The following is a 13,620-nucleotide window of genomic DNA, read 5'->3' on the forward strand; positions in this document are numbered from 1 at the left end:
CATAGGAAATGCCCTTGCGAAATCAATGGAAGCCTTCATGAAAAACTCTATTTAGAGTATCAGCCATTTGGAATTACTGTTTTTCCTCAAAATGCACCATTTTCTCTTTGTGCCTTGTGCATTGGGAATTTCAGTAGTGTGGACTGGTAACTATGGTCATTAATGAAAAAAAACTACTATTTTGGGAAGTAAATATTCTGTTTTGAAAGCTGACATTGCCAGTTTTCACCATGAGAACTGAGCCTACAAATGAGAAACAAAGAAGATAGTTGTAATATCTTATATGGAAATACCTCATAACTTTGTCAAAATTACAAAGTTACATTTTGACAAAAATTTTGTGTATTGCATCAGGCAGTTGGAATTTTTATGGATTTTTACAGGATATAAAAAACAGCATAGGTGGGTTGTTCATAATCTGCACTGCTGACGGAGAGGCCTATAACTCTTTGGTAATCTGTTTCTTGGGAACAGCTATTGAATTTGAAGTGTTCCATCACTTTAAATTGATGGATTATGAAAGATTGGCAAAATACACTGACTTCTTTATCTGAAACAGATGCAGTTTAGATTCAACTGTTGTGTAAAAAAAATCCCCATCTATGGCAAATGCAATTGTATCTGACAGACAAGTATGTGATCCTTTTACTTAGTTATATAGCAAAGAAATACAATTTATATGTCAGTGGGATCTAATGAAGCCACCAAATCCAAAACAAGTACTGTATTCAAGCAATGCTTTACATTATTAAAATAGAGAAGTTGAAGGAAAGTGCAATTAAGTATACCAAAATGCTTTCTATGGGGATGAAAGATGCTATAATGTAAGCAATCATGTGACAGGCTAATGAAACCATAACACATTTTTTATTTAAAAAAGAATGTTGTGATATTAGAAGTTGCAAAACACAGTCTGGCAGTGTTCAAGGCCAGGTTGCACAGAGCCCTCATCAACATGGCCTAGTGTGAGGCATCCCTGCCCATGGCAGGGGGGCTGGAACTAGATGATCTTAAGGTCCTTTCCAACCCTAAATATTCTATGAATCTGTGATTCCCTTTGCAATCTCACTTTGGACTCTCCCCCATGAAATGGCACAGCAAAGATGGGTGGGTGTGTTCAACCAAAAAAAGGAACATCTTTTTTGTAAGAAATGCTTTGGGGTGTCTGACCAACTTTACCCTGTTTGCAGATGCAACATTTTCAAAACTGTTTCCTGAAAAGACAGGCTATCACCAACACTTCAATAGACAATTATATTTTGTTTTCAATAAGGCAAACATAAATACTGGAAAGAAACCACAGCGATAACACTTCAGAAAATTTTGTATTCATGTAAGGAAAGAACAGAGAATTATACATTTTCCACCATAAAAATCCAGAGTAAGGCTGGAAAAGGCCCCATGAGGCCCAGCTAGCCCAGTGTTTTAGGGTCAGGCTGCTTGGGGACTTGTTCAGCTGAGTTTCAAATATATCCAAGGACAGAAATTCTACAACCACCTTACTTCAAGCATTCATGGCCCTGTAGATAGAAAATGGAGTGAGACTTAAATCCATTTCCGGTGGTCTTAAACAACTTCTTACAAATCTTTTATGTGACCTTCAGCTTCTTCACTTGCAAAACTAGCAGACTTATTCAAATCTGTATGATGTTGAGATGCAACTTATTGCATTATAAACACTGTGTAAACAATATACTAAAGATGCTATCGCTGCAAAGTAAATATTTTTAAGTCTTTGGGTTTCACTAGGGAAGGAATGAACCTAAATAGAGAGAAACTGCATTTTACATAAACCAGCAGACCACTTTCAACAGCAGCTACAGAAGCCTCAACTCACAGAGGCCTCAACTATTGTTAACTTCAGCTCTTGGTTTTTGTTACTGCTGATACTGGTGACGCTTACTGCTCAGGGTACATAGTTCTCACCCTAGACTAGCATCCTTTTCATTATGTTCACAATATTTAAATTAATGACTAGTGTGTTCATTTTTGTTATCTTATTTTCAGATTTTATAAGAAAGTCACCAATTTATTTTTCTTTCAGAATAGACTGTAGGTATTGCCTTTCTGCCCAGAATGCTGAACCCTTGGTTGGCATTCTTATCAGTAGTACTGCACTTTAGGCCTCCATTTCCCTGTTTGTTATGGTGAACAGCCTATGTTTAGAAATGCATCAACACTACTTAGACTATGAAGGTGAAAACCTCAAAGCAGAGAGATCTCAGTTTCAGCAACATCTGCTTCTGCTGGGATTTTATTTAAAGAGAATTCCTTTAATTCTTCATATCTCGTCCTGGACACTTTTTTTGCAGATACATGTGATCACCATGACTTTGCAACATTGTGAGTGAGGAGACAGATATTACAATGTCAAATTCAGGATTAAGTTGAACGTTTCTCATTTCAAAGAAGAGCACCCAAGTGAGGTCTCACAGGATACATAGCTCACCAATGACATAGCTTGAAATTGTGACCTCTGAAATCATAGAGCTTTTAGGTCACGAATGCCACAAGATTTGGAGTCATGCGATGCTACCCTTTCATATTGCCACCACTGCTTTCTCACATCCCGTATCCCTGTCTGGGCTGTGGCCACTTCAGGAATGACATTCAAATGTCTGAAATGGGGGATTTCTCCAAGATGAAGCAGAAGGGTGATAACAGCAATTAAAAACTCCCACGAGTGTGAGTGTAGGACTCACACTCCATGTGGATGGCTCTACTGCCATCTCTTCCTCAGCGACCTTGAGCAAACACAGTGTGCATTCAGTTTCTGACCTTTGGCATGTAGATGATAAACCATCCTTAGCTCTGTGAGGCTTAGTGCAGGATCTGAAAATGCTTCAGCAGCCTTTCATCCATGAAGACTGAAACAGCATGGTATTTACACTGGTTGTGTTTGCATGACTTACACTGTACCCTGCACTGGCAGACTCGAACGGCTTGTTGATAGACTATTTCGGGAACCTGCATGCACTGACATCTGTTCTATTGTAAGGGGAATGAGGCGGTGGCACGGTGATGGCTAATATAAATAGCCCAGCCGGGTGACAGGACGAGGTGCCGGGGCGCGTTTCACCTGCCGGTAAAACTCCGCCCGCTGATGCCGAAGAAATATAACAAACGGAAGGGCAGGGGAGTCGGGGATCAGCGCTGGGCTGGGCCATGCTGGCGGGCAGGAGAACTTACCTAGGCCTGGCGGGGCTTTCCTGCCCCGCATGGCGAGGTACTTTCCGCCCTGCACCAGGCACGGTTGACCTTTGCGTTACTCCCACTTCGTCCCAAAGGGTGGAAACTCCAAGCAGAAAATACTCGGGCAGGGGGACAGGAATGATAAAAGCAGGGGAGGTATTTTTAGGTAACGTGAAGTAACCGGAGGCGGCGGGGGGTGACAGGGTGGGCTGTGGGCGGGGAGCGGTTTGCTAGCCCGCACCACGGACAGGGCAGGCAGCTGCGGCTGCAGTACAGAGGGCCATAACCGCGGGTAGGGCGGGGGACTACTGGCAGGGCAGCGAGGCCGAGGCGGCTGGCAAAGATGCCATGCCCGCAGCCTTCGCCCGTCCCCCCGCTGCAGCCGTTGTCGCGGCCCGGGGCAGAGGCGGTGCGAACAATGGGCGCCGCCGGCCGCCACCAAACAAAGGCGCGGGCGGGCGCAGTGACTTCACCGCCGGGCCCGCCCCCGCCGAACCTGCCCCGCTGCCGTCTCCTAGCAACCGCGGGGACCCACGGGCCCGGCGCACACCGACTGCGGCGGGGCCCGACGCCTCTGAGGGCGGCCTAGGCGGCAGCGGCGCCAACCGCGCTCCCTTGCCCTTGCCCCGGCCTTGCGGCGCAGCGGCCCCGGCGACGGCTCGGGAAGGCGGCGGACAGCGCCCACCTGGAGGCGCGGCGCCCCGGCGGGGGCAGGCGGGGTGCGGCTGCCGGGGAAGGCGGGTGCAGGCGCAGGGGGGTTGTTTCCCTGAGGGAGGTGCTCGGCGGCCGCCGCTCCCCGCGCGGTGGCAAGTGCCTCCCCGCGGCCGGGCGTCCCTTGCGCGCCGGGCTGGAGGCGGATGGAGGGAGCGGCGCTCAGCGCTCGGCCGGGACCCTGCCGCTGCCTTCGCCGCCCGGGGGCTGCCCTTGGAGGGGCGCAGGGGCGCTGCGGGCGCTGCCCCTGAGATGCAGTGTTACGTGCCAGCCCCGCCGCCCACCCTACCTGTGCTGGGCCCGCTGCCGCTCCTCCCCCGGCCCCGCCGCCGCCCCCGCGGGGGCCGGGACTGAGCTCTCCGCGGCTCCGAGACGCGGCCCCGAGGAGAGGGAGAAGGAGACAGAGCGGGAGCGCTGCCGGCCGCGGCGCACGATGTGGGTGCCGCTGCTGGCGTGCCTCACCGCGGGGATCATCTCCCTGCCCAAGTGTCAGCGCGGCCCCGGACCCCTCCTGGGAGCGGCCCGGCTGCTGGCGGCCGTGCCGGGACTCTGCCAGCACCGTAAGTTGCCGAGCCCCTCGGGCTGCTCGCTGTGCCCGTGGCTGGTCGGGATTGTGGTTGGGGTTGGTTTCCGCGCGGGGGCCGTGCGCTGCCTGAGGCCATGCTCGGGCTCGGCGGCTGTCCTCGGGACACAGCCCTGGCAGCCGGGGCTGCCCTGCGCCGCAGCACGCACTGCCCCGGCCGGCCGGGAGAAGTGGAGCGGAGAGGAGTAGGCGGAGGGTACCTGCGGGGAGAGCCGGGCTGGAGCGGCCGGCACCTGCCCAAACGTCACGCTGCTTGACTACTCGTAGTGGGAGCCCGTGACCTAATGGCACGTACCGAAGGCGTCCAGCCTTGACGGAGCCGTGGCAGCTCCCTGGGAATGGGTTCTGAAGTGCCCAGTCATCCTCCGGAAGCCTCCGAGAGGCAGCGTGCAGGACCCCGGGAGGGGGTCACAAGCTTTGGATGGACGATTCTTAGGGATGAAAGCACACGCGTTTATATCGTTTATATGGCATTTAGTGGCGGGGTTTAAAATGGATAGAGTTACAGGGAGGTGGTCTTCTGTTTAGCTTGGGTAACGTGTAGGCTGACAGTTCCCGAGAGCTGTGGTATGCTGGTGGCAAAGGCTCTGGTACATTTGGGTAACCCCTCAGGTTTTGGAAGGGCTTCCTCAACCCCCGGGCGTCAGCTTTGATGCATGCAGCCTGAGAGGAGTTTGTGCAAATGTACCTTAGATCATGCAGTATTTGATCAGACAGAGCTATCAGGTTAGTCATGTACTTCATAAAGGATCAGAAAAGCACATAATGTTGTCAATCACTTTTCCTTATTTTTTCCCCCTCTTGTGGAATAATTGAGTATTCCAAGTTTAAGCCTGGAGTTAATTTAGAATGTTAACATGTAACCTTTAAAAATAAGACTGACAATGGGAACAGTGTATTAGTTTAAGTTCTTCATTACATATGTGACAAATTCATGCCTAATTCAGTAGGATTTGCCCAGTGCTATTAAAAACAATGGAATAATTTGTTAACTTTCATAGGATAATTTGGTTTGCTTTTTTGGCTTCATATTTTGGATTCAAAACCAAACCAAATGTCAATAGGAAAAATGTAATATTATTAAATTTCTTATGAAACATGGCATCTTGTGTTTGGTGTCCCAGATTCTTTTTTATGCAGTGTAATTGAGTTGAAAGATTAATTGAAACTTTATGGAGAGAATAGTTCTGTGCCTGAGTGGGGTGTTGTGCTTGCTCATGAGCATCAGTCCTGGGTACACACTAGTGCAAGAAATGCATTGGAAGAGAATGTCATAGGGGAAGATGGTGCACGCTACTTTTGTGCCACAGGGTGCTTGCTCTCTCTGTTGTGCTTGATAGTGAAAATAGACACGGTCATGATTTATGTGTTTAATGTAACAACAGCTCCCAGACTGGACAAACTGTAACTCAGACCTTGGTTTTTGCTCTTCATTTGAAACCTCTGCTAATTCATGAAAGCTGAAAGTCACATTGAATTCTTTTCTTCATACGTAATCACTTCACAGACTAGAGTCACAGTTAAAGCAAGAAGAGGGTTTGTTTTGTGCTTCTTTGAATGAACACATTGAATTTTTCATTGTTATTGTTGTTATTGTGTGCTTTTTACTTTTGGTTGTGGTAGCTCTCTCAGCCACTGCAGCACCACCTGGACTCTAATCTTTTGCAGGCTGCTCGGAGCAGACTCTGGGCAGCAGCTCCATGTACAACTATTTGTCAGTACAGCTTTGTTGAAGCAGCCACTCCTCTTTGCTTCTGCACTGACAGTGCTGGGCATGGAGAGGAACATCCTGTTGTTCCCATGCCATCAGCAAGTTCAGTATATTTATGTGCCGAGTTGGCAGAACCTGCATATCTGTTCATGAAATCTCCAGTTCTAAAAGAGACTGGAATTAATATTAAATGTACATGGAATTCATGTTTATTCATTCTTGTTGGAACATTTATGGCTCTTCTAATTGAAAAATGAACGGTTTGATGCTACCTCAGGTATGTGTTCGTCTAACCACAGTTTGAGATGCCAGTTACTGCTCGGGAATAAGTAAAAGTAGAACTTGGCCCTGATTTCGGAGTTATGAGGAGCACAAAAGGAAATCTCGCAACACTGTAAATTTGCAAATCGTAAATTAAGGGTTCTGTAAGCTCAGATAAAAAACTTAGTGTTGCCGCCTTTGACAAAGGATCCCTTGTTCAGTATGTCTCACCAAAGGAAATTTGCAGTTCACTAAGCCAACTATAACAAATACCTGGCAAGAGCTGAGGTAGTTCTATAGGGATTTCTACAGATCCCAAATTTGTATTTGCATGCTAAAACTTTACAAACTCCTAAGGATGTAAACCAGTGAACTTAGTAAGAGGTGGATTCTACAGTGAGCATGTATATGCATTATGTTAACCAGTTGTGTAAATGCTCATTTCAGTGGGGACAGTTAGTTAAGAAACCAAACTGTTGAAACTCTTTAGTTTTTATCTACTGTATAAGCACATGGAATATATTGGGCTTAAATACTGAGCAATGACTTAGTCAATGTTAACAGAGGACATTGGTTCAAATCTCAGCAGTGTCTCAAAAACAATTTTTATGTACATTAAAATTTGAAAAATTAGGTATTTGGTGCTTTCAGAAATATCTAGGTAGTCATTCTTGCATGAAGCTCAGGTAAACAGTTTACATGTGGTGTGCACACAGGAATGCGATGGTGTGAACATCTGTCCCTTATTTAGGAGCTGGAGAACAGTCACACAACAATTCTCTTACACAGTCATGGCTGACAAGTCTCTTGACCATTTAAAAGCTGATATTTTCCATCTTCTTCAGAGTGTCTTTTGGAACAACTGTTTAGTGGATTTGGGAAAGGAGAGGATCTGTGTTCATAGCAGAGAAATCTGTTAATTGATTTATTCCCAACAGCATGACTTATGATGCCGAATGGATTCATCAGTGTTGGTTGTATTATCTGGTCCTTTGGTGTTTTGCCAGTCTTGTCACCTCAGTTTCTCATGTGTGTTCCCTCTAGTTTAGAAAGTTTCACTAAGTCATTACTGTGTTACTTCTCAAAGGAACAGGACAAGTCAGTCAAAGGAAGAACTGCTTTTGAAGAGAGGTGGTCAGGAAATGTCCCTGCACACACATAAAAAAGTCTGAAATAAATGATATATTATTATAGCTTTAACTGGTGGTTAACTGGTGGTTTATCAAATGGTGGTTAATCAAATTCTTTAACTGGTGGTTAACACTCTTCTGTGCTGGTCCATTTCCTTCTGGGGCTCAGTGGAAGAAACTGCGTTGCATGGGATACTCAGCACTGAGAGAGTTCTGCTTTTCCTGAGGCTTGAAGCAACCCAGGAGAAAGAGAAAACCCATTTTTAATTTCCTGAGCCTGCGTGGGTGATATGCTCCCGAGGGGTAATGGACCGTCTTTGGGAAAGCCAACCTGGGTGTTTGAGAGGGCTGTAGGTTGCAGTTCTAAGGAATAGCGAGGGGGAGGTTTGTTTATCTGCACATTGCCCAAGGAGTACATTATGGCAATGGTATGCATAAATTTGCTTTGCAGATTGAACATTTCTCATAATCTGTTGCAGTTTCATGTCTTTTCAGGGGGGTTATGTGGTAATTTATTGGTTTTTTAATTTTATGGGTTTTGCAGGTTGAATGATACTGGTGATTGCATGTATAGTATTTACAATATTTCCATGCTAAAGATGTTTGAGATGGGGTGACATTGGGAAAAGAGAGGAGATGGGCAGTTTGCCAACTAGAAGAGCAATACCTATACTTTTGCTGCTTTGGGAAGTTTTTGTCTCTATGTCACTGAGGTCATGCTGTTGCTGAAGGAAGCTGTGAAGGCAGCCTGAAGATTTTATGTAGTAGGAATTCTCTGTATAGAAGTTTGAAGAGTCAGTAGTTTCTTTTCTGGTCCTTAAGCTTTCAAGTACTGGAACTACAATGACTGAGTAAGCAGGAATGATACTCCAATAGTTAAGAGACCTAAATGAATAAATTTGATTTTGCACTAAAGTAGAATCTAAGTTTAATTTACCTCCCCTCCCCAGAACATCAGAAAAATGTTGTAATGTGAGCTTTATGGAAGCTTTAGAAATTATCCATCAAGTAAGCCCTCATCTGGTTGTACGTTCAACAAGAGCACATTAAAATGTCAGATTATCATCTCCCTTATACTTCACAAGGTACATAAATACTGTAACATTTTTTAATTCTCTAGAAAGAATTCATGCGGACATGTCCGTGCTAATTGTGTCTTGAATCTGGGACAATTTGTAGGAGGTATGAGAAGAAAAACGTAAAATATTATATTTACAAATTGTGTAAGTTGACATGGGCTGCTGATATTTATCAAGACTTACTCAGAAAATCAGATTTATCATCACTGTCTTTGTGAGTTAAGTCATTTGTTGGGAGCTCAGAATCTCAGTTCTTCAGAATAGGCCTGATATAAGAAAGATTAGTGTTGTCACACAAATAAAATCCACACTACATACAATAATTATTTATCACCAATGTACATTTTTAAAACTGCATGTTGCTAAACCATACTTTCGTAGTATTGGGATAGGTGTATTGTAAGCAGTCAACAGGATTTAATTAGTTCTGTCAGGGTAAGAAGGACAAGTGTGGAGTGACTTTGTGTCCTGAGCTTTAAAGTTTTCTCAGTGTTCTTAAAATACATTAATGACACTAGAATCATATGTTGCATGTACAAGACATACATGAACTATCCTGTGCTTTTACTGTAACTGTTAGGGCAGATATCTTGGTATTAATCTGGTTTCTCAAGTTGAATGTACTAAAAACAAAATTCCAGAGAGGTGTATCAATTCCTTTGTGTTAGTAAACTTTTTATGTTTGGATTTGTTTTTGGGGTTTTCTTGGGGAGGAGGGTTCGTTTGTTGTTTTTTTTTTGTTTGGGTGTTTTTTTAATCAAATTCTTACAGCTCCAGTGTTTCTTTTTTAATTTACATCCTCCTTTCAAGCAAAATATTTGTCCAAAGCTCCTATAATGTGTCCATTACTAATTGCTGACTTCTGTCTAACCAGTGGAAAGATGTAATACTTCTTTCTGTTCTGCTTAAATATGCATATTTTATGATGGACAGAGTAGAATATGGTCTGTTATTCTTTCCTAATCACTCAGACTTTATTAAAAAATATTTTTTTTTCTTTTGGCAGTTTACATAAATTGGGCTATTTAGCTTAGCTTTTGGGAAGGAAGTAGAGCTCTAATGAATTAGTTCACTGTCCACTGTAATGGAACCTTTCTTCAAGAAGAAAAGTATGCTGCTTGCCAGCCATTCAGGATTTTCCCTTGTTCTGGTGGCAGAACAAGAATAACCCCTTGAGCAAAATCTAAGTGTTTCAGGATGATCAGAATTTACAGCATTAGAAAGCTGCCAAAAAAGCAGCTTGTAGCTGAGGCTGTATTTGCAAAGCTCATAACTGATTTTTTTCTTCATATGTTTCTATGCTTCTCATGACTTCATTGTCATATGCCTGCGGTGACTTTCTTCCTGCTGCTACCTGTGGTGACAGTAATGAATCTGAAGTATTTATAATTATCAAAAGTTATTAAGACAGAGATTTTAACTAGTTATTGAAGGAATAAAATCCTGTAGCTTTAGGCTGGGGGAATGATGTTCTTGGAGGCTCCATTTCTATTTTTCTTCAGGCCCCGTCTCAGTTAACTGTCTTGAGAGTTGTTAGCAGCTGTATTTCATTGGGTTCAAATCTTGAAAACTTACGTATTTTTGGTATTTTGCTGTTGCTGTAGCTATGTTATGAACACGGCTGCATGATGTATGGTGGCATCACAAAAGTAATCGGAGCCTGATTAAACCAGTCACTGAGTTTTCCAAAATAAATTCTGTTCCTTCTCGGTGTTCAAGGGAATCAGCCTAAATGAATTCCACTTGTTCTATGGTACTTAGGAGTATGATTTCTTTCCATGTCATCACTTCAGGGTGTCAGGGGTTACTGTGCTGAGCACAACTTGCTTCTCTCATATGGGAGCTTCTTGCTGGAAAGCTGAACCAAGATCCCCTCTCCTTGTACGAACAGGACTCCCAAGAAATAAGAGAACTTCAGACAATTTACACTCTGGCACAGAAGATGCAAAATTACCAAAATAAAACTAATGAAATCAGCAAGCATGTTCTTCCAATCTAAGCAAAACTGTTGAATTGCGTCTGCTGTCAAAAAATGTTGTGGCATTACTTCAGAACATTAAATAAAACACTACCTGTTTAAAATCTCGAATTCGCATGTTTGAAGGTTGTGTCTTCCAGAGCATTTAAGCTGCACCTGCAGACCAAAAACGTGTGAATACTTGCTTGCAGAAGCACAAGCAGAAGCCTGCATTCAAACACTATCACATACTGCACCAGCAGTTATGGTTAATATTTTATAGCATGCAGTCATGTTTTGTGTAATCTTTGCCCTCAAATTATGAAAATCTAGGAGGCTTATATAAACCTAAAATGGAGGTTGGCCAGTGTCTCTTCCTAGACAGGTATGGTTGGGTTTTGTTTTTTTGTTTGTTTGTGAACAATGCATGTATCTCTTAGTTGAGAAGTTAATTTCTCAGTGTTCTGTGAGAAGATCTTTGTGTTCTTCCATTTTTGATCTGCATGTTCAAAAGGCTGTGTGGTTTAACTCACCTTTGAGGGACTTTTAATTCAGCTGTTGATCATCAGATTGGATCCTAGGAGTTTTTTGTGCTGTGTTAACACACAGTTAACTAAAATATGACATCTGCTTCTGCATTCAAGGGGCATAAAAGTAGCAAAAAAAATTTAGAAGAAAGCCTCAGAAAGTTTTTACCACATTCCTTTTGTCTCAGGGCCAATAACCATGTTTGGAGATTGAAAACCCTATTGAAAAGCAAATTACTGAAATAATAAATACTAAACACTTTGTATTCTAGAAGGCAATGACATTTTAAAAATAGCCCTGCTGAGTAAATGCTTCTCCCAAACTTGTGCACTACATACATACTACAAGTCCTTAAGGAATAGTGGTTAACCTCTTTGATATCAGTTTTAGCTTTATCATTGCAAGTATAAGCTATGTATTATGTATTCAATGTTTTGTTTTAATCCTGACATGTCTTCCTAGTATATACATGTGCACAGATTTTGGTTTTGGGGCTTTTGGTTTGTTTCAGGAAAATCTTTTGTAGAAGCACAGTTTGGTTATCATTTTGTGTTCAGAATCGAGGGACTGGTTCCATTAGTTTTTCAGCTTTGAGAATCGGAGTCTGAATACAGACTTTGTTTCAACTCGCAATGTGTGCAAATAAAGACATATGAAGCAAGCTGTTTGCATTGCTATGGGCATAGAACCTATGGTTTAGGTGGTCTATGGTAACACTCCTTGGGAAGAAATAGCTCTGAGCTGTTGCCCATCTTCTGCTCTGCTTCTGGGTTTGTGAGTGAAGACGCAGGGCCAGGAAGAAGTAGTGCTCTCAGGACAGAAAGCAACGGTTTGGTGAAGACTAAGTATGCAACAGAAAGGTGAATTAGGGAAGCGGTTTGAGGTTGAGGACCTGCTTTGAGGAGATGGTAGGATATACAGCTTGGGCTTGTCTTTTATTCAAGGTTGAACTTCTTAAGCAGGAATAAAATAGTCATTTGTGTCTACCTTTATATTTGTCATGACCTCATATTTAGGTAAAGAATTTACAGTATACACAGGAATATGTTGATCATTCTAGGTTGTTGATGTGCTACTTGCTAGCAGTGCATAGTATTACACAAGAAATTAAATTAGCAATGAAATACAGCAGTAGCTGTTCCAGGCTTTGCTCAAGCAGCATGACTATATCCAAGCTGGCCAACTCCAGGGGAGATTCTAGCAGCTGGAAATGACTAGAGTATAATTATTCCTATGCCTGTTTGGTCCTAGGAAACAAGGGAATTAACACAGCTCCGCACATCCTGAAGTTGCCTTTAAATTAAGTGATTTAATAAATTTTTAAGCTCTCTAGTTCCATATGCTTTGCATTTTTATTGGTGCAAGGCTGTGTACAGTACCATCAAACCTGTGCCGTAAAAGCTAGTGGCTGTGGGAAACGAGTCTTTTCTAATGATGTAATCAGAATAAGTTGTCCAGTATGTTTTTATTTGCAAAAGGCAGAATACTTCAGTTTCAAAAGCCAAACAGTGGTTGACTCATTGTTTGCAGGCATGGACTGCATCAACAAAATATAACCATCTCCTGTAAAAAGCAGGAAGTTTCATAGAAAGGAGAGGCTACAAAAATTGTGTTGTGAAAAAATTCAAGGTTACATTGCTTGTCTTCATTCTGTATTGCGGCTTGAGAATGAAGTCAGTCTGGAGTAGTCAATAGCTCTGCCTCCCACAGTCAAGGTCATGTTTGAGGCTGTGGTTTGAATGTTACGCTTGTGAGTCCTAGCTGCTATATACCAGTAGCTATTTTGGGTAGTACCTTTTCCAAAATGATGTTATGTGCCCCTTTCTGACCAGAAGAAAACAAACAAACAAACAAACATAAACTATAGTAGAAAAAAATATATAATAAATATTTATACTTTTAAACCTGAGTTTGTATATGCATGAGGCTTCTGTGCTCCAAGTTGTCCTCTTGAGTGGTGTGCAACATCGATATAAGTAATGGGACTTTTCAGAGGAATGAGGCTGAGAAAGGCATATGTAGGCTCAGAGCAGTGTCAGGGGTATCTCCTGGAAGGCTAATGTCTATATTATTTCCTAATTATGGAAGTGTCCATACACTGCCTGGGAACTCCATCTCCACTGCTATTACACAGCAGACTTCTGATAGATTTGCTGTTCTCCAGGATCAGATGCAACTGTCCTGTTCTGCCAGAGTTTTCCCAGTGCTGTGTTGACAGAGGTCTCCCCCTTTTCCTCCTCACCTTTTACCTTTGCCTCATTCAGCTGATATTAGTTCTTTGGGGTGGCATCTCTCAGATCTTGCACAGTGTGAAAGAAAATGCAGGAACACCTTGGTATTTTGCTCCATAGTTTGCAAAGGCAATATTGCATACAATGAGGCAGACTGCAGCGGTACTTTGCATTTTGATGGCTTTTTAAATCTTTTCTGGAGCTCTCAGTAGTGACCCTCATGTTCATAGGGTGTTG

At 43.1% G+C, this 13,620-nt stretch overlaps 1 protein-coding gene across 4 annotated transcripts in view; it reads left to right on the plus strand.

Moving 5' to 3' along the window:
- The first annotated feature begins 4,054 nt into the window (after positions 1–4,054).
- Positions 4,055–13,620, plus strand: part of ITGB8 (integrin subunit beta 8) — a 55,004-nt gene continuing 45,438 nt past the window's right edge. For 3 of the 4 annotated variants that reach the window (XR_004081079.2, XM_031052370.2, XM_031052369.2), the window contains exon 1: positions 4,222–4,463. Coding sequence is in view for 3 of the 4 variants with exons in the window: in XM_031052370.2 (XP_030908230.2) it covers positions 4,337–4,463 (127 nt within the window). In the remaining variant the exon portion in view is untranslated. Of the gene's footprint in view, positions 4,464–13,620 lie in introns of all 4 variants that reach the window. The other variant, XM_031052368.2, reaches the window with a different exon arrangement.

Source organism: Melopsittacus undulatus, chromosome 1 (genome assembly GCF_012275295.1).
Source record: "Melopsittacus undulatus isolate bMelUnd1 chromosome 1, bMelUnd1.mat.Z, whole genome shotgun sequence".
NCBI classification, from domain to species: Eukaryota; Metazoa; Chordata; class Aves; order Psittaciformes; family Psittaculidae; genus Melopsittacus; species Melopsittacus undulatus.